Source organism: Chaetodon auriga, chromosome 7 (assembly GCF_051107435.1).
Source record: "Chaetodon auriga isolate fChaAug3 chromosome 7, fChaAug3.hap1, whole genome shotgun sequence".
Taxonomy (NCBI): Eukaryota; Metazoa; Chordata; class Actinopteri; order Chaetodontiformes; family Chaetodontidae; genus Chaetodon; species Chaetodon auriga.
The window spans coordinates 12,995,270-13,017,715 of NC_135080.1; the positions used below are offsets into that span (position 1 = coordinate 12,995,270).

Consider the following 22,446-nt stretch of genomic DNA (forward strand, 5'->3'; position numbering starts at 1 on the left):
AGAAAAAAAAACGTTGCAAACAGAGAAAACAACCAAATACTGATATGCTGATATGTGTTTCCAGGGGACACTACAAGGTGATGCACACGGCTGGGACACGCGTGTTGTTGCCACGGTTTGTCACTCATGAAGTTGTTGAAGTTGACTATCCGTCAGTGGTGTTGGAAAATGAGCTTAACTGTCATTTTTTTTCGTGGGACAACAAGCTGTCTCAGCGATGTGCATCAGTTTTTAGTGTCCCCTGGAAACACTCACTGGATTTGTTTGTCTCGTGTTTTTGCTGCGCGCCTCTGAATCTGGATGTGTTTGTTTGGGTTTCTCTATTAGCTTTTAACTTAGTGGTTCAAGCAATGTTGCGGACTACATGAGCAAATACTGTATACGATAAAATATAAAATAAATAAAATCTATATAATTATCAGTAGTGACAGGCTCAGGGTTCAATATATTCATCCATGACGTCATGCTCCCATGCTAATTGAGCTGTTAGACAAATGCAATGGAGTAAAAACTGTCAGTGTAAAGAAAAACCAACATTTATTCCTTTGAGCTTTATTTTCACGTTAAACAAAGGCTATTATATAAACATAGAAATCGGTGTTTCAATTACAAAACAATCTCTGGCTAAACATGAAAAAATATGTACGCAATTTAGTCATATTTATGCTTAAAGACAAAATTCGGTGAAACATGACAGTTTGATGCTCTGAGAAAGCAGATGATTTCGCTTTCACAACCTCAGTTGGTCTCAGTGGCTTCAGTATTCCATGTTTTTTTCATTCCTTATTGAAGGATTTAAGTCCTTGACAAGCTGCACAGTGTCAATAGTCTTCAGTGTTATGAATTTCATTTTTTGAGAATTAACAACAGACAATATATCACCAATCACCAGAACAAAAAGGAAGTTTATGAATGAACATGGAAATATTTGTTGGTTGTGATAAAGGGATAAGTTACTATTAGTTTTTGTCTCATTCTCTAATAACGGAGCTATGATGAGGAGTTCAGAGCTGCTGCCACCTTCTCAGGGGCTGGGGAGCCCTCAGTGTCATTACAGCACTGACATGAAGAGGCATCTCGACCATCACAGTTTCTAAAAGCACACAGCAATATGATGAACGAATCCGGTGTCATACACGTATGGTTTCAATCACGTTACAGCCTGATACAACACATTCACAAATATAAGCTTGCTTGTTAGAAAGAACTTCAATCGTCACCAGTTGTCTTCACTACAACCACAAAATTAAGCTGCCCAAAAAATTGTAACTGAAAAAACAAACTAACAAAAAAAAAAGCACAAGCAATCACAATAAAAATTCAAAAAGGGAGTTACTCTTGATCTAAAAAGGCAACTGAGAATCAGCAAAAATAACAAAAAACTTTTACAGTCTCTCTCCCAAACAGTGCCGTTTCTTTAGTGCAGTGACGTCTTGATGTTGACGTGGACAAAGAGTTAAATTTGTGGACCGTGTCATTGTTGAAGTGCTAAAAGCAGATTCTAAATTTACAATCTGTGTCCAGCATTTCCCTCAAACTCCAACCAAGTAGAGCGTGTTTGTGTCTGTTCACTGAATATGTGGTTGTGCTTGTAATATGCTTGGACAGCCTGGTTTTAGGGCTTGAACATGAACATTGTCAAGCTGAGATGACTATGAGCTTGGCCCTGTAGTCACTGGGTTATGAACATATCAGCTGGGGAAATAAACAAACTAAATATTAAGACCCAAAGTGGCACGATGCTGTGCAACAACACGGCTCACACAACCATATCAGCTTCACTATAATCAACTGGTGTTCACAACAGGGAAATTCAACATTGGGTTCATCTTATCTTAAATCCACAACTTCTTTTTAGCACAAATAAATTACAAATATACACAATTTAACCACCCGAATAACGACAGCGATATACACGAAAAAGCAACAACGCAAAACATAAATGGCATCAAATATTTCCACGCCATATAAGGACCGTAATGCTTTGATGTGAGTGCTAAGAGCAGGCAGCCTTGTAGCAGCTGTGTGTATAGCAGTTTGCTGTATTCATAGATCTCAGACCTGTTTGTTCCGACACCAACATCAGGAATTTCTCTGCATCTATCTGTTCGTATTTAAAATGAAAGCAAGAGGCACGGTGCTACAAGATGTGACGAGACAGAGACATCTCTGGTGTTCATGTCTGTGTTGAGATCGCTGAGGTAATGTTGAGGAGTGTGCTGTCCTCCATCGGCCAAATGAGGAAGAACAACTTGTGCCTTTCTGAAAGCTCCTACTGCAGACTACACACCATCGCAGACCGGCCGCTAAAGGAATACATACAAACCATGAAGTCAGCTTGGACTGTAGCACCATCTACTGCTGATGAGCTTGTTCTGTTTTGCAGGTTTCAAGTGTATTCACAAATACAGCAGCCAGCTGAGCCACTTGTCTGCCAGACTCACAGACTGCTGCTGGACACTGATGTCACTGGCAATGGCTGACGGGAGGTGGCGGGCAAAGCCTCTCTCCCTGTTGCCACCGTAATTGATCCGTGAACCAAGTGAGTCTACTCGATTTAGTTTTGTTCCCCCAGGATCTACCAACACAGAGACCTGGTTAGTGGACAGTACAGTACAAGCTGTTTTAGGGATTAGGGTTAGCAGAATAGTAATGAATGTAAAGCCTACTGCGACTCATTTATCACTGATTAGTTCATGCTTTCTCTCAGAAATTTTAAGACAGTTTGGCATAGCAACAATTGCTTGGCTACCAAAATATTGTGCTGCTTTGCATTGTGTCATTAAAGTAAAATCTGCAGTTTTATATTCATATGTCCCAAAGTATTCAGTATGTGTTGATCACTCTATAACCCCATTCTCTCCCTCTCTCCCTCAGTCAGGATTGGTGTTTGCAGGATACCCTTCCTCTACAGGAAAGTATAACCTTTAAATATATATTGTATATAAATGATTTCTTTCATAACAAAAGAACCTGCCAAACACTGACAGCAAAGCTTGTGTTAGAAAGAGGTAAAGAACTGTTACAAGCTTTCTGAGGTAGCAGGCGGTTTTTAGTTGAGGAGATTTGGTGGGAAGAAAAAAAAAAAAAAGATATATTCACCTCTGCAGTGTTAATGTTAAACAAGAGGGTTTGGATTCCACTGATTTTTTCACTCCGTGGTAAATAAACACCATTTTAAAGAACCCTCAAAGAAAAGTATGTGCATAATATATAGTATGCAAACAAAAAGGTTATTACTATGATATAACTTATGATATTTTGCATTTGTTTCCAATGTTTTGAGTGGAAATATACATGAGTGTTGGTGGGGGCATCTTCAGTTACCGTATGCTACATTTTAGAGCGGATTTAGCTCAAACACCCTGTGGGACAATAAGGCATTTGGTGTCTTTCACAAGGCCTTACATTGTTAATATGAAGAATCCTCCATCAGCCATTAGTGAGGCACTAATGGCACTTTAGCATGACTACACCACACACATATACAAAAGCTTACAGTCAAACTACAACTAAATGTAGCTTTTAGCTTAGCGGCTGTGTGTGATCTGTGGTTAAGTAAGGCCATCTGATTACACCTTGTATGCATGTACCTATACGGTATGAGAGATAGAAAGATCCCTCCATCTCCCATCTATGAGTATATGACACACAAGCAAGACAGTAACAACTCTAAGCCACAGGGTGTTAACATACAGTAACGAGTGTGTGTATGAGTCTAATCCTCCTCGTGCCCCTTCCTCCCCTCTCCTCTACATCTCTTTCTCTTTCTTGGTCTCTCGGGTGCTGCTCTTCAAAAAGTCGCTCCTGAGTAGCCGATAAAACAGGACAATATTCATGGCCGTCATGATGGCCATACCCACGCTGCCCAGCGTGTAGGCCAGGAGTGGCACCTTGTCCCTGTTGAGCACCAGCCAGCGGGTCATCCAGGCCAGCGTGTTGATGCGGAACACCACGTACGTGCCCAGGTTGATCATGCTGTTGACCCGGTACAGCGTGCCTTTGGCCATGCTGGCCATACGCAGCAACTGTCTGAGGTGGAGGAACACGGAGTTTATCTCCACCAACAGGGCCACCACGGCGAAGCCCACGTAGCGCCAGGATAGCACAGAGAGGCCGAAACAGGTGATCACCTACAGAGGACGACAGTGACAAAGAAGGCACAGAGAAGAGAAGGAATAAGTGACAAATGATACTAATATCAGCTTACACTCTAGAATGACAACATATTGGTGCAGCCCTAATAATTAAATATCTTTAAATTAATACAATAGCTTTGATTTCAACTAAAACAGTGGTCAAACAAAATCTGAAGAGGAAATTATTTAGAGACTTCACTCTTGTCAGTATTTTACTCAGTGACCACATGGAAGGACACCGCTCCCACAACTCATTTCTGCTGTGCAATGCTTATGAAAGTCAGTTTGGTAACTAACCAAAAACCTCCACAAGATGGCAGCAACATCACTCAAAACCAGTCCGGAAAAAAAACCCGGCAACTGAACAAATCCCGTCTGCTGACAATGGAAAGGATTACATACAGTATGACAAGTTGTGACAGAAGTGAGAGCTGTGGTCTGACACATTCACAGCAGCTGTGTTGCAGGTGTAAAATTTGGGTGACAGAAGAGTGTTTATACCAAAACAGGCTGTTCAGCCAACTCTCCACAGGAGCTGGCAGCCACTCACACCACAACATTCACCAGCTTCATTCACAATCAGAGCACACTCAAAAGTGTAGCAGCAGGACCAACTGTGTCCAGACAGATTATACTTTTAGTTTCAGACTTGTTTCCACCAAAGCTGCCATAAAGTGAAGGGGAGACAGTGAAAGAGCACAAGAGAGCAGTGCAACACAAGTCAGGTCTTTAGTTAGTTAGCACAGGTCATGGGATAAACCTTGGGTTGAGAGAATGACCTTTAACATGAGTCAGTTGGAGAAGCATTTTGTGTTTGTGCATGTGTGTTTTGCCTGTGGTCACAGGATGCCCTCTTCAGTGCGGAAGACAGTCATGTGATGCTCTGTAGTGAGTTAGACAACAGAACATGAGGCAAGTCAGCAGCACGTTAACTGGTCATTACATCACGCCTCCACTGCAAAGGATGTGTCCTTGACTCAAAGAGGTTCAAAGTTCAAAAAGGTTTTCTTCACTTCCTGCAAAAACATTTGGAAACAAGTTCACAGAGTTGTAGCTGCTTGTTAGTCTGGACAGCATTTCCTATTAGGTGCAATATAAGGTAAGGGCACTGCTGAAGTGTCATTCAAGGGGAAACTGTGCCTTAAATGGAAATGTGGCCTGTAGTTATTGAAATATCTTCATCTGGAGCGAAGTGTCTGACAGACAGACATCAGCATCTGCAGGTCATGCTGCTAACGGGGGAAAAATGTGTTCTTTGCAAATTCTACAGCTGAACAATAAAAACAGTGATTTGAGCAGCCTCTGACTCACATACACACACACCCAACTCACACACACTCCAACTAATCACAGTTTAAATCAAAGCCTTCACCTGTATTTGGGTTATAATGACAGTGATAACGAACAACGTTGGTGGACAATTACAATGGTGACAATGAAAGCCCCGCATTTAGCAACGCAAACAGACTGCCTCGTGAAAGCCAGCATGTTTGGGGGGGGGGGGGGCACGTGTGTCAACAGGACACAGGGCTTTGCAGCACAAAACAAAGCTACACACACTCACATTCTCCTGTGACACCCCACTGCTGCAGGACGGGTGCCCGTTTGAGAGCCTGAAAACAAGGTGTGCGTCAGTATCTAGCTCGACCGTGTGTTCTGTGATCACTGCAGTCAATATATTAATCCACTGGATTGGTAAGAAACTATCACTAGACGTATATGCTCTGCAACTTAATGGCTACCTCATGAAGATGGCTGAGAGAACACCAAGAGAGTGCAAAGCTGCCATCAAAGCAAATGGTGGCTACTTAGAATAATCTACAATATAATACATATTCTGGTTTGTTTATCACTGTTGTGTTTACTACATAATTCCATATGTGTTCCTTCATAGTTTGGATGTCTTCAGTATTAATCTACAATGAAGAAAATGAAAAAAATAAAGAAAAACCATTGAATGAGATGGTGTGTTTTTTGACTGGTACTGTACATTAACTCATTGTCCTTCTTTTTTTTTTACAACCACAATGCATGGACAAACAACACGTGAGGCGTGTGCCTTATGAAACATCCATCCACGTTAGTTTAAAGCAAAGCGAGAGTACAGGCGCCAGCAAGGACCCTTATCTGTTCCCCTGAACACTCAAAAACAAGACCACACACTCTGAATAACCTGTGTAAGTACCCACATACATACTCACGCACACACCTGCGCCTGGGCAAGACCGGGCCACAGCTTCAATCACATCAACCAGTGGTCTTAAGTGTGGCTCATCTAACGTCTAATCTCTTCTGGGAAGATAAAAGTCAATAGAACACGGGACAGGGAAGGTCAAGACGGACCCTTATACAACGCTAAGATCTGCAGATGAACACACACTCAGTGACAAAGACTGTGTACTGCTCCATTATGTTGTAACCTTGGAGTTATATCAAAACACCATTACATTGACACATTAAATGGAGATACTTGTTGAGGTTTCTTCATTTCCGAAACAGGATACTCTTTTGTTCCTCCTGCACATGTATTTTATGGCAGCAATTTCTCGCTTATGTTTGGACAGTCTTTACCAAACAATGACGGTCATTCGTTACCCAATCTTGCTATAAACACTGATAACGCAGCCACTCACAGAGGCCCAGTGATGCTATATAACACGCAGTAAATTCGAAGGCATATGTCACAAACACATTGAGCACAGTAATACTGAAAGGTGAAAAAACAGCCTGTGCGACAGGTGACTGTGACCACTTAATCTCACATAACAGGTCATCACCAAGGGACGATGGCCCCATGCAGCTCAGCAGCCAATCAGATACCAGCAGCTAGCCAAAATTTATCCTGACTGCTTCTCTGTTTGTCATCCATTAAGGACAGGAGCCAACTCACACACCCTGTACTGCTGTCAGCACCCCAAGCTGAGAGGGAATCACAGTAATCTCCCTGCAGACCCTGGATCTACTGGATGATTAGAATGATGCAGCATTAGCTCGATTGGCCTTGATAAGCTCGGCTGAAGCTTGGCTGTCACATACAGCAGCCCACTACTGCCCAACTAGAAACTCTGGAGGGCAAATACGAACATACATGTGTGACATCTGTCGCATCAAGAGAGTAGTGAGAGGTTTACACATTTGAATGCTGTTTTTCGGTCAGTCACTTTTTGGTCAGGCTGTCGTCAAAGGCTCAACGGTGCATTTTCGTTCTTGACTCCTAAGTCATAATTGGAAAATAATGGCATACAGCCTTTTATCTATACACTCAAAAAGCTCCATCATTGAAGATTTGCAGTATGGGGATTGAAGTGGGTGGGACTTGGGTTTAACTGGGACAGAGGGAGTGTCATTTAACCTTTGGACTGCACTTATGTATGTTAACCTTCTGTTATAACCACCTATATAAAATCCAAGCAAAGGGCTGAAAGACAAGGCAGGTGTGGGTGTTTTTTCCTGCATTAACTCCCTGTGGGTTCAATTAGATGTTCTCTACACCCTGGTGAGGGACCTTCATGTCCCACTTTCAGGTGGGGAAATACTGGATGCAAAGACGGTAGGCAAGTGCTGCAGACAGTGGTGTGAGCATGGTTAAACCTGATGGGGGGGGGGGGGGGGGACCAATGGACAAAACCACACAGGTCAACCAAAAAGTGGGGTAAAGTTAACATGATAAGAAAGTTTGTGTCAAGGAGGCAGGTATAGATAAACATGTGTGCTTTTGAATCGAACCACTACGGAAATCATTATTCAGAAGGCAAGGTGACAGCAACCCAAGGTCGAGATAAAGATGATCAAAAAAAAAAAGAAGATATGTTTAGCCTCTAACATGACTGCAGAGACAGATACATGAAAGTTGACATTTTCCATCTGCACATAAAATCAAGGGGTCATGAGATTCGAGGGTCTAATCAGTTAACAGTGTGGCTCCTTTTTTAAAGCTGAAACATGCTTCCCTGGGCTCCATGTAGGCTGACAGCCACAAGGTAGTTTACACACATAGTTGTCTCCTTTGTTCTTGTACATATGCATACACATGCATGGCAGAAGCATAATTCCAGCTTTAGTTGAGCTCTAAGTAATGTGTCACACAATATGTCACAGACTGCACGGCATGACTGCTTCTGTCATATGAAGTATTTGTGTAAGTGTGGAGATGGTTTAAATCATTATTGATGTATGCAGTGTTATGTCCTCTTGTCTGCCTGCAGGATAATCAGGAGTCTGCAGATGAAGCTGAGCCTGATGTGCACCTGTTACACCTCCAGCAGCCCAGCCAGGCCTGCTCTCACTCTCCCTCATGTCGAGGCTCAACGATGGCAGATTTTGATTTGTATGACATTTTTGCCGACCCCAACACCCTCACACACACACTTCTCACACATTCATTCATGTTGTACACTAATGAAGCAGCTGATGCTGCACGCCATGCACATCCTTTAGTCAATAGCTTTGCTTATTTAAAACAAAACTTGTCTCGTCTCTTGCTCTTTGTCACACAATTTTTTGTTATGATAGTCAGAGTGGATACTGAAGTGATTAAGGATTTCCACGTCAAACCAGTTTCCCTGCCTCCAGCTGAGGACTGGCCACCTGGCTTAGTCAGAGGAGAATTTCTAGTTCAGTACCAGCGCAGCAAGTTTGTTACAACGAACAAAGTGAGTGTTGAATGACAATGATACCGTGTGAGCAATAAAAAACAAAGGGTGGTTAGAAAGGCAAGGCAGGTCATTAACCCCAGAACCTGACACAGTCCATACCAGTTTGGATGTATTCGTGTGTTGTTCTTGGCGTGCGTGCGCACACACACACACACACACACACACACACACACACACACACACACACACACACACACACACACACACACACACACACACACACACACACCAGCAAGTCAAAGGTGTCAGGGTGACAGCAGATGTGCTCTAAGCAGCTGGGTGGAAAGTTTAGTATCAACAGGTGTGGTGGCTACACCCCACGACTGAAAACAGCATGACTTGCCACACACACACACACACACACACACACACACACACACACACACAAGTACACACCTGTTTGAAAAAGCATTATTTTCAACAACTGCACACAACGGTGACAGAGATGGTCATTGCGACATATTCACACCCATATGATTAAAGTATTCCAAACATATTACCTACTTTGTGACTGCATGTATGTGTGTGTGTGTGTGTGTGTGTGTGTGTGTCAGAAAGCACACAAAGAGAAAAACTGCAATGTCAGCTTTTCTGAGGTAATTTAAGCATTAGAAAAAACAAACCACAAACATTTAAGATATGTCACCATCAGCAGTCTCACACGTGGAAAAGACCGTCTGTCATCTCATTCCACCAGACTGAGTTTAGTTTTTAACCAGTGCTTGAACTGGAATGAAAAGGTGCGACTACTGTGAACCTGCAGCCTGCATATGCAGCCATTAAACGGGGAAGAGCTGTTTTACGTGGCTTGATAAGATCAACAGACCAAATATGTCAGTAAAAAAAGTGAAATAGACAAATACGCTACGTTACACCACTCTAAAACAGTGTTGCATTGACACACCTGTGACTATCTGAAAGACTGAAACAGTGGCTAAAACTGGCTATACATACAATTTTTGGATTATTTGCTGCTTGTATACACATTATTCTCTGCACTCTTAAGCGATACTATAAGCACACCATAACCCTGTTTCATTTCCACAAAACCCATTACTGGACAGGCTGTGTTTCCTTAATACAGGTCATAAATGGACAGGAAATTGCCCAGTGAAGTTGATAGAGAGGAAGCGAATAGGAAGCTCAAGAGAGGTGGTCGCCATCTGCTCATAGGCAGACCAGCAGTGGGGTGATGAGCGGGGGGGAGGGCCTTACAAAGGCTCCAAGTTGGAAGAAGGATGCTCCGCTTGGAAACATGAGACAGTAATGACTACACACACATGCACACGAGTTTGAAAAGACACACACACACAGACACACAGACACACAGACACACACACATCTGTAGGACTGGGGGATGGTGGTCATAAGTATGATCATGCGACCTGCATTTAACTGTGGTCAGCTGACAGCAGCACAGCTTCTTCCTGTCACAAACATCTGGTCAGATATTGACCGGATGTGCCAAAACACAATTAGCTTGAGCAAATATGATCAATTAGTGTTGAGTGGGTATTCATCTGTAAGTGTGCGCGTGATATTTCAAGTACAGACTGAAAGAATGAGTCGTTTTCCTCGCCTTCATGCGGGGCATCAGGATGAGGCGCTATGACTGTTCATAGGTGTGTTTTGGTGGATTGTCGTCACTTGAGGTATTCAGACACTGGGTGTGAAGGGAGGAGTGGTGGTTTCTCTTGAACTGGAGTGTACTGAATGTCTCAGCCATTACCTCACTTCTTAGAGTGGCCAAGGGAAGATAAAAGCCAGTGATGGCTTTTCCAATGCATCTTAAGGCTTATTAGGAGCAGGAAGTACCATGATGATATTCCCGATTGTTCATGGGTTGCAACACTTTCAGTTTTGTGATCTGATATCACTTTGTTTTACTTGATTATCTTTGACCGCAGAGAAAAGAAATAGTCCTGTATGATAAGCAGCTGCTGGATCAGGCTACATTTACGAGCTACACATTTACTGTACAGATATATAACACTACTACAGAGAGGAATTCTGGGGAGCTGTGAGAAACAATGAAAGGGAATCCCTGGGGATTACTGGACATATCTCAGGTTTGATGTGAGTAAAAAAGACACAGAACTGGTTAACTCCATTTACTACAAGTGTTCAATGTGAGGTTGTTCCTACGCTTTACTCTCACACGCTCGCACACCCGCCCACGCCGCTTTTGGAATAATATGCAAGTTCTCTGGTATTCCCAAAGTAGCTGGATCTCAGCCAAGTTCTCTCTCCATCCTTTTTGTGCTTCGGTGCGAGTCCATTAGTTGTGTCATTCAAGGAGAACAAATGCACAGATCCCACTTTGCCCCATCTTGCCTTTCAGCACTGACAAGTAGCTCACTGAGTGTCGACTCTGTGTTTTCTAAACTTGCTGGTGGAAGGATGGCTCTTGTTATGCTAACTGTGAACAAATGTCACCAGGCACTCTGCTTTTCCAACCTTCATCCTCTTAGGAAAGCATGGCACGTGTGTGAAACAACTGCTCTTTTCTGCTGTTTACCTGCAGGCCTAAGACGGTGTGCTAGAAGGCTCATTCAAAGCAGCCCGCTCTGTTCACGATGGATGGCACCTGCATCTGCCTTCATAAGCACTGCGATGGGATTAACACCAAATATACTCTTCATTTTTCCTCAAACTTGCTCTCAGTTGTTTTACTATCCAAAAATGGACTTTAAATTCCAAGCAGTTTCCTGTCTTTTCCCGTCACAACAGGTGTCCGTCGTTCTGAGATATTGTGCAATAATGTGCAGTTAATGCAAGCTTTCTCTCTCTCAAATCCTCATGGCAATGGACAAATTCAACTTGTTTCGCATGTGTAATAATGTCAGCTGCTGTGCAATTACATCATGTCAAAAAATGTATGTAGACAGGTGGTGCACACACATCCTGAAAGTTCACAGCAATAATCAGGCTTCTAATAGTCCAAAGCGAGTGCTTTTCAGTGCCTCACCACAGTATTTCTGTGGTTGAGCTGCAGCCATCAATCTGTGGATTTTGTTGTTTGTTGCCTTTGCATTAGATGAGTGTGAACTATTTCCGCCATAAAAAAAAAAAAAACAATAGACAAGGAAATTACTAAATTTCAGGCACACCATGAGGGGAAAAAGAAACAACTCAAAAAACATATGCTATGCTACTGGAGTGCAGAGGCTCTCACTGGTTTGCAGCCATGTGAGGGGGCGGTACAAGCTGCAGAGAGTAGGTGGATGAGGGGGATGGGGGAGATGTTTGGCGGTCATACGAGGATAGGGGGGCTGTGAACAAGGCAGCGTGTGTGATATATGGAGTGGAGCTACAGCACAGAAATGTTCTGAGGGGGTGCACACATTTGCAGAAGCCCTCTCAGGAAGTGTGTCTCTCTCTTAGGAGCCTGAGGTTCATGTGGAGACCAGATGTCTGTCCTCCTGTCTGGATATACACAGAACGGGGGAACCACCAGGGGTTCCCCGCCAAAAAGAAGAGACTGCTGAGACACAGACACACACACACACAACATGACCTTTCCTGGCCAAAAAAAAAAAACAATAAAAAATTTCGTGGTACACGTCTCACTCTCTGCCCTCTCATTGGCCACCATTAACCTCAGTATGTGGCGTGATACAGTTCTATCCTTCAAGGCCTTCTGTGGGTGCTCAACTACATGGTTTGCAAATATGATGTTGACACTGGAGATTTTAAAAAGTAAGCCTCATTCCACGTGGTGTGTCACACCAGAGTGTAGGTCAATAAGCGGCAGAGCCCACAGATTCTGGATGGCTGGAAATACATCTGTGGGCTGGCTCGCGAAAACAAAAACAAACCATACATGCTAAATCTGCTGCTGCTATTAAATAGCACACGGCTATATTACAAGCCATGTGGTGCACTTCTACTGTATTTGACATTATCCCTCTCAACAACATGCTTGTTAATGGTCTTGTCAATGCACGATTAACCACTGGAGGAAATACATCCGTCGGGAATTAGACCAACTGAGCTTCGGATATGTTTGTATAAACAGCCTCAGCAACTTTCAGGGTTACAAATCTCACCACCGGTATTTGCTTATACTGCTGTCACATTAGGCTGCTGGGCCCTTGGCCTTAGACACCCAGCAGCTAGTGGAAGGAGTAGCAGACGCAAAGAAAAGCCATTCAAGTGACATGTGGTGTCACACCAGTGACAACATGGCTAGCAGCCAAACACAGTATGTTCCTGCTTCTAAAAGTGACATTCCCTGTTAGGTATGTGAGACAGCTTCATGCTCTGCACACAAGAATCTATTTTCATGCCTAGAAAACTGAGACAAGTTCCATTCATATCTGGGGTTAGTACAGGACGAACCTTAAATAGGAAAAACGTGACTGAGGTTGAATTTGAAAACATGGCAAATATGAGCGCACAAGCAAGTTTTGAGGATACAAACACAGACACGCATGCTGCTGTTTCACCAAATCAATATACTGTACACACATCTATCAGCAGAAGGAGGGGGGTGAAGAAGCAAAACCCTCTTTTTAACAATAACCTAAAGTCTTATGCACACGTCATCGCTCATTTAACATCATCTCTTCAATTATGCATTGAGCATGATGGTTGGGCCATGCTGCAGCTTCAGCTTTTTAGTGGTTCAGCAGGGAAACATTTACAAATAGAGGAAACAACAGGGGGAAATATCCTTGCAGAGGACATGTTTAAGTGCCAAAAACTTGACAACTATGACGTCGGCTTCAGTAGACAACATGAAGGTTTTTGAAGACGCCAAACCAAAGTCTTGATTTCAATCTCATTTAAAATCTGTAAAATGACTGGAGGATGTGTAGAAAGGCTCCTCATTCAGGTAGTGCAAGCTTGAGCAAATATGTCGAAGGGAATGAAGGAAAATTCCCAAATCCAGACACCTTAAGATGACACAGATAGATCCAAGCAGGCTCAATGATGTATAATAATGCTTAAAATGCAGATGCTCTGTGACCTCACGCGAGCTGCTGTTCAAGGTCATCTGGTTTGTCTACGACAAGTTATTTCTTATTTGTGAATTGGCGATATATAAAGTTAATCGAAACTTTTTTTCATGAAATTTAACAAAATATTGAAAACCCAATCAAACTGTACATAAAATGTACGTTACTGCACTAATCATTCAAACCTGAGGAAATGTGACGGATCTATATTTTGCTGTATTTGTGACAGGACACGGGCTGATTATTGCAATTGGAAACAGCACAAGGCATCTGGGAAATGAATTACTTCCTCGGGGTGTTACAAAACCTTATTCTTCATGCACAAGAGCAACTTGTGCACTTAGATATGAGCACTCCCTCACACTAACTGGGGTATAACTGATGATGAAACGCTAGATGACTGTACTCGGTAAATGCCAGACATAATCTGATACAACTTAAAGTAATACATAGGTTGCTCTACGAAAAACTGTATTGTAGTTACTGAAAGAAAAATGGAAAAATTAGATTGCTTTTATGTACCAATGTGGACCGCATCTAACAATAACCTGATGATAACCGATTAACCTGCGCCGCCCTGATCTGCTTTAGAGGAATGTTGGCATCTCGCTACAAAGGTAATTGAATTCTGCGTGATGAGAGAGGGATGACAGACATTTATGGAAGGACACCGTAAACATGCTGCAAACCTCCAAAGAAAGAGCAGAAAAACAGTTTCACTTCATGTTTCCACTGCCTATTATCGCTGAAAATCTCAAAAGACAACATGAGACACACTCCTCCTTCCATGTGTTGGCTCTTTGTGGAAAATATAATGTGTCCCTCTGCCCCTGCTCGGCATCCTGCTCTTCTGGCTCCTATTTTTAATTACAAGCTCACTATTTCCAAGAGTCATGGGCAAATGAGGCTACAACAGAGTCAACATCGGGACTTTTACAAGAATGGCGCACAAACCGTGGTTTTATTTTGACCATATGCAGTTCAGCTCAAACAATGGCAAAAATGACAAATTTCATTTAACTCTACTCTTTCTTCAACGCTAAATTAAACCAGCTGTACATGCATATGCACACATTACTGTTTAAAAGCTTTGCATGTTGTGTTTCTTAGAGATAGTAGGTAAATACATATTCAATCTCCTCAGAAGAAGACACCCTATTTCTGGCAGAACTATCAGGACTTCCTGTTTTCCGAAGGAAGCACGAGGTTATGGCTGACAGGATCTCGTCAGGCGTGAGTGATTGTGGCAGGGCCCGTCTCAGACTGAAAAAAGAAGCCGTAATCTCCACTTGAGTCACTAAGAAGGGAAAAAAAAACTTTCCATGGAATGACAAGACTCAGCAACACTCATGTTTCACCTCATGGTGTTTCACTATGGGCTTGTATGACGGAGAAGAAAAACATCACAGTAGCAGGAAAAAATAATCAAGATGGCAAGAAAAAATTATATGAGCATAAGAACAAAGGTCAAAAATACGACGCGAGACAAATAAAACAAACCATAGGCTTGATGGTGCAACAAGTGTGGGGAATGTGACATAAAAAGTAGATATTGGCCATTTAAGAAAACTTTGATTGCAACTTGCATCTGCCGTCAGAGCCAATCCAAGCTTGGAGGTGTCACACTCATGTCATTTTAAGGGTGAAATACCTAAACTGTAACCACAGATACTAATTTGATACCGGCATTAAACATTCATGCACATATCTGACCACAACTGGGGACTGACGAGAGATCAATCTCCTGCTCCTGACGGTATGACCAGCTGGACCTGCTTGGTCTTAATTTTCCTCACTGAAAAGAATTAATGCGGGTACAATGACGGTACAATGGGAAAAGTAAGTGATTAAAGAGAAAGTGAGTTCGCTCTCTGAGAAACACAGAAAGCCTTGTGAATAAGGAAGAAGTCTCTATCCCTCCCACACTCTAGTGACAATCTGAGGCCAGCTGGCCTGGCCAAAGCATCCATTCAACGGGCTTCCAGGAAGTGAAAGAGCAAAAAAAAAAAAACAAGACTTTCAGGAAAAAAAGGAGATACTTCTCTTTAACTCTGTTTGCCATCAAAAAACCAGGTGGTTCCCACAACGAACCCTGAATGACTGAAACACTGCTCAGCACCTGGCAAAAACTGACTCCTGTGTGTCTTAAACCTTGTTTAGAAACAAAGGCATCATGACGACATTGACGTTTGACCTGAGTAAAAATGTATTGGTCTGTCGTGGAGGTCAGCTCTTTACTGGCAAAACAGTACTCAAAGTTAACGAGGTTCTCCACGAAAATCCATGGCATATGCAACAATTTAAGAGGCAAAAGAGGCAAAACCAGGTCCTCCAGGACAACAGAGAAGATATTTCATTGAAAAACAATCATCAATACACTGATGAGACCACACTCAGCGACCACTTTGCTTCATGGAAATAATGATTCTCCAGCAACCAGCTAAGGAAATCTTGCAAATGTCTATCATTTTCTAACTTAGTATTATTTTCTTACATGCAAATATGTGATCTGTTATAGCGGTTGTTATGCTGTGTGTTTATTGCAAGGAATTCCCATATCTTATCAGGCAGCCATTAAACTACTAAAACCAGAAGAAATGTGGGCCAGCTGATAACAACTTTTGCCAGACTCCTGGTAGCGTTTTGCATCAAAATGTACATGGAAATATCTTGCAGACACTTAAAGACAAAGACGTTACTCTGAAAGTGATATAAATCAGGACAGAATGTGAGCCCATGTGAGCGTGTTAGCTTACATTTATATACACTCTACATATGTGGCTAGTTGAAGCATGTTTTTCTATGATCAGTCTGTAACGGGAACATCAGCATGCCATATACTTTGTTCAGCCACGTTACAACATGCAGCACGAGCCACGCACCATTTTTCTGAATTCAGTGTTACACATTTAAGTCCATTTTGTCACCAGAAAGAGTGTCTAATGTCTAATCTGGTGGATGAATACAATTTGAACGATTCAGTAAGAATAAGAAGAAAAAAATATTCAAAATGTCAATGAATGTTAATGAATTTGGTGTAACACAACAATTTTATCAAACAAATCCTCCAAATCAAATCGCTCCCTCTCTCTCTCAGAGGATGACGTGACTGTGTGTGTGTGTTTGTGTGTGTGTGAGAGATATCAAAATATAGCAATGTTTTTCTGTTCATTTGGCCTAAGTGCTGTGAAAAAATACCTGCAATGGTGCGGAGAACCCTGCTTTTTTATAAGCTGAAACTACATTTTGGGACTTTCCACGATATCCTGCATGACTGATTGCGATTTTATCAAATTCCAGGATTCCGTTCACGTTTTCTTTATGATAGAAATCACTGGTCCCTATGTAAATTGTGGCTGCTGTACAGTACAAATCCACTCCAATCTTGAGGTGAGTAATGCACTAAAATAACAAGACGAGAGCTTGGCAACAGAAAGCAACACATAACATCAGCACAGTAGGTATGTAGGTCGCACTGCCAGAAGCAGTGAGAGACAATATTCAATGAGGATTCAGTCTTATAATGCGACTTCAGGTTACTTCCCTATGTATTTTCCACGGTGTTTAAAAGCAGGACTGGGGGAAGGGTTAACTGATCTGACCTGCTCTTCCCTTTGGAAAATATCTCCCATCAGGCAAGCCTGCTGAGGGTCACCGTGTCATGAAGACGATGGGCTCTGATGGGAATCTGCTCAAGACAGTTGTGTGGTTAGGAAGAGAGTAAGGGAGCAGGGTGGAGTTCAACTTTCTCAAGGCATGGCAGAAGGTTGAATGCTTGGCGGGGTGGGGGGGTGGTGTCACACTGGAATGACTGCCTCTTTGTTCCTCCCTCACTTGTTCTTTGTAACTAGACAAGAAAGACGGGTATTTTGTTTTTCTCATGTCCGTGCTTCTGACAGGTGCATTGGGGTTGATTCGTCTTCTATATATTGAATTCATAGGGGGTTCTCAGGCACATGCAGGTGACCCCTTGCAAAGGTCACGAACCATCAAGGTGAAACATCTTTGGTCAAATAATTCAATCTTAGACGAGCGTGTTTCTAACTGTAACAGTAATGCGTGAAAGACCTACCACCAAGTGATGAAAGAGCAGCTCCCAGGACTGACCCAGCTTCTGGTTTACCACCATGTCGAAGAAGTCATAGATGAAGTAACCTGTGTGATAGACACCATTCAGACAATGTTAATGTCATCTCAGGGTTCTTCAATGCATTAATCAACCAAAACACAACAGATTCTTTTGACAATAGACGCCTTGAGCCTATCAAGTGTGTCGGGGGGAGGGGGGGGGCTTCTATGACGACAGCGATGGCAACCAAGATGTGTCTTGGAGAGGGGCTATTCATATCCACCAACCCCACCCCTTACCCACCACCAGCTGTATCCATGGTGACAGCTATTCAGAATGCTGGAAAAATAATGGTGTTGAGGCGTTGAGGATGGGGACGAAGGGGTGAAGGGAGCTCAGGGCTTTGGTGAGACTGGAATTAACCCCAACAGGATGAAAATCTGACACCGAGAGCCTTTAGTCGATGAGGTGGCTGCTGCAGAACAAATAACTATCAAAAGATTGCCATCAAAGCTTTTGATTGGTTTATTTGCATTATCTGCTCTCTGTTGTGATTCACGTTGTTTCGTAAGAGCACTGACAAAGGACGGGGGACGCCCCGGACCAATACAGTCTTTTCAGCAACAGCTGAGGTTGAGTCTGGGTCAGGTTTTGCCATAAACAGCCAAATTCAGTGTGAGACTCAATAAATAGAAGTGCCAATCAACTGACATCTCTTATCTGCCATTTTGTATTTTTATGAGTCATTCCGTAGTGACTCAAAACACACAGGTGGGACAAAGAATGACAGAGGGACAAGAAAAATGGTTTTCTCAGAAGCCTGCATTTAGCCCAGAACAAAGGACTCAGATACTGCTTGACTTTCCATTGGCTACTGACCAAAGCCTGAACAGGAAGGATAAAAAGACGGGATTCTAGCGAAATCCTCCAAAGTAATACATTTACTTCTTCCCATTCAAAACCCTCTGAGGTGACTTTCATTGGTATGTTTACATGAGCAGGGAATTTCTTTCTTAAACCAGTTAGTCAAACAACCAGGTTTCAGGCTGCCAACATCAGCTCTCTGTTGAAATGACCCAGTTATGCATGACAGACCTGATTAGGACACCTGGCTTAGTGTGATACTGGCCAAGTTAGTGTGACATGTAAACATCTTACTAGTGTGGCTTTTTGTTTTTGTCATCTGTGTAAATTTGACTTAGATTGCGATATGGGTATTTCTTCATACTATATCACCAAAATATACCCTTGGCGGAATGATTACTGTCACTATCAACATGTTTTTTTTCTGCATTGGAGGTAGCTTACTATTTTACTCTATGGGTGAAAACCTAGAGGTACAGAGACCTTTTCTTTGAATAGATTATTGGTAACAACATAAAGAATGAGCTGCAGAGGATTAAAGGCACATGAAAGCAACCTTACACACAAATCATTAACTGTAGCTCATCTGCAAGACATTGTTCAAGGTGTTGGAGAAGGTCTTCACTCAACAAGCAGAGAATCATTAATGGCACTGCGAGCGCTGCTGAATGCACAAGTCTGGTGCTGAGGCCGAATCACACCACATTTCTGGTGGGAGGGTCCAGGAGAAGCACTCCACTTGTTTTGAGTGGATGAGTCCCCTTTCTGTTACTGCTGGCATCTGACGTGGACGGCATAAATCAACTGACTTTTTGCACAGTTGCTGTATTGGTGATGTCACGTGACTGTACAGGGTTACGCCCTGTGCCAGGGTCTGACAATAATGCCCCCCATTGACATTCGCATACTGACACTGCTCCTTGCTTTGGCAGCTTCCAGGGCTGGACTTCCTGAAAGAATGTCAAACATCCTGGGAATCCTCGGGGAGCCCTTGTTTCCTGGTGCAAAGCCAATAAATTTGTGGATTTAAGAGGGCTCACGTGCCACTAGTTTCTCTAGAATACTTGAGGGATTAATGAGAGAAAGCAAAAACACGGCAAATTCCCATTTTAAGAATGTGGGGTAGCATGCACACTTAGGTTTGAGAAATCCTAATGAAATCAAGCGTAATCTAATCTGTGCAAGTCTCTAATTAGATATATAGAAAGTGGATGATGAAATTCCATATTAATTACATTGTGGATTCCAGGGAGCAAGTCAACAGCAAATAATAAACTGCAGGACAAGTGAACTTCTGCCAAGCCAATAAGTGTAACGGGGTCAGAGTCAAATTAGAGGGAGAACACCCCAGCAGCTGTAATGTCCAGTTCATTCATAAATAAGACATTCAGAACGTGCAAATTTGAAATATTTCTGTACTGTTGAACCTGGTAAACCCTCATCTTCAGCATTACAACGACACCACATTAAACATTAGCACCATCAGACACAAAGTTGTACAAACAATGAACAAACGTTGGAGCACATCAACATGTCAGCAGTTCATTCACTGAGCATTCAGAGTGACACTGACTCAGTTTCTTCCCTGTTCTTCCGGAAATATGCTTTCTATATTGCTTTCACATAATGCAAAAACAACATAAACAAAATGTGCAATGTATTGACCTGATATCATTAAAATTGATTAAACTAATAAATACTTTTGAAGTACTTTTAAAGAACTCTTGGACCTAAAACTGCCCTGTCTCCATGTAGGGAATATAAGACTAGCTGGGAGGAAGAATGTGACTTCCTCACTTCACCCTTATGCTGGCAGCACCTATGGGTGCGCCCCCGCTCTAGCCCCCCCCCCCACCACCACCACCACCAGCAACCCATTCAGACAAGGACACAGGTAGTGATCAGCACTGTGGAAGTGCTGACAGGCTACTCACCGATCGAAAATGACACCAAAGCATGAGAAAACACGGAGTGAGTTTCTATCAAATCTTCAGCCATTTGTGGGTGAAGGAAAAAGCTGAAAAGATAAACAAAGAAGTTCAGATAAAGGATTTCAGAGGAAAATAAATGGCTTTTACAGTTCGTTGAAGTTTATTTGAGAGAGATATCTTTACAATTACTCCAGTCTTCTTTCATTTTATTGTCCACAATTAAGCTGTTGGCATCAGTTACACAGCAAATTTCTTCCAACGTCATATATTTAAATGTACTGTCAGTCAGATGATGATTACTGGGAGAGGATCTGGCCAAGCAGCATGGCAAAAATGATGAATGGTCAGTAATGAATAACATTAAGTCAAACTACAGTAAAAAGATATAAAAAGAAGTCAAGAAAGCTAATTTTGAATACAGTCGCGCCAAAAGACGTGATCCTAATAAAACCATGCCCGCAAGCTTACCGGATGTAAGCCAATCATTTCATTTGCTCAGAAACTGAATGAAACTTACCAAAGCACAGCCCATATCGCCGTGATAAAACTGTGCACGAAGGATGTGGAGATATTTCTCCATTTCCATGCATTCCTGCAGGCAGACTCAGGCATGGGGAGTTTTCTAACCCCAGCGTTGACAAGTCTGAAAAACCCGACCGAGCTCCCAGTCGTTAAAATCACTGAGCTCAACTCCATAGCTGAAATATTTGATCAGTAGATGCAGGCTTCACAGGCCACAACTCCCACGAATGTAGAATTATTATTAACTAATGGAATTATGAGACTCCAACGACTATAAACGCAGCAGAGCCTACGGCTGAGGGCTACGGGTTGGCGGCGACCGAGAAGATCACGTTAACATCCCTCCTTACTCCCAATCATCTGTGACCACTCTTCACCCAAACAGGCTTGTGAAACGCGGTTATTGTCCAGAGAGAGAAGGCGTGGACGAGGCTCTCAATTTATTTCCCTCTGACACGGATTAAATGTTTGTGATGTTTTTCTGTAATAAAGGTAAAATCCTCAGAGAAAGCCCTGTGGCCACAGGTGGATGAAGGACGCAGGCGTGAAGTCTCCTCCACAGTTGTGAAACCGTCTTGTGTAAAGACCTTGCTTGTGTAACTTTTTGACATGAACAGAAACCAAACAACAGCATCTCCCCGCCCTACTATGAAGGGGCGTGGCCAAGAGCACGTCTCATGTGTTGAGTTGTGTTCACGTCCCCGTCGGAAATGCACCTCACAGAGTGAGTACCAACAACATCACACAGTATACTATAAAATGTACTTTACAGTTTTGCATTAACAAGAAACGATAGAGCATATTGATAATAATCAATCAAAATAAGACTTTGAAAAGCTACTGTCGATTAAACTTAACAAGGAGAGAGCAATGTTTTTCAAATGATTTAATGCTTTACTTTATATATTTTCATCACTGTCCATGATTTAATTTTTTTCATCTGTGAGCTGCTCTTCGTTGCATTGTGGCAACAATCTTTAAAGTTGACGTATTCAAACACTAAGGCCGTGCATGAAGACTCAATTGTTTTTCGCTACTGACAGAGATAATAAAACGTAAAAATGTCATAAAACTTCTGGCATCAAAGGTCCTGTCAGATTTGTAATATTATCATCTTAATCTTTGATCAAATAGTCCGTAAAGTTATATTAAACCTTTCCCAAATCCAGACTATAGTGTTTTGTAGAACAACATAATTATATTTCTCAAAGTAAGATACTTAAAAAAGTATTGTTTTGGTGTTGGTAGTGTATGTTATGTACTGTATTGTATGGGCACCAATATCCCAAAATATTCAAAAGATAT

The 22,446-nt window shown here is 42.3% G+C and overlaps 1 protein-coding gene across 1 annotated transcript; it reads right to left on the bottom strand.

Moving 5' to 3' along the window:
* Positions 1–520: 520 nt before the first annotated feature.
* Positions 521–21,735, bottom strand: tlcd2 (TLC domain containing 2). The gene is made up of 4 exons (XM_076736112.1): positions 21,137–21,735; positions 20,623–20,705; positions 17,828–17,910; positions 521–4,133 (listed from the first exon to the last, which is right to left on the bottom strand). Exons 1-4 carry the CDS (start codon positions 21,313–21,315, stop codon positions 3,753–3,755), a joined length of 726 nt encoding a protein of 241 aa, XP_076592227.1. The 5' UTR covers positions 21,316–21,735; the 3' UTR covers positions 521–3,752.
* Between the last annotated feature and the right edge of the window lie 711 nt (positions 21,736–22,446).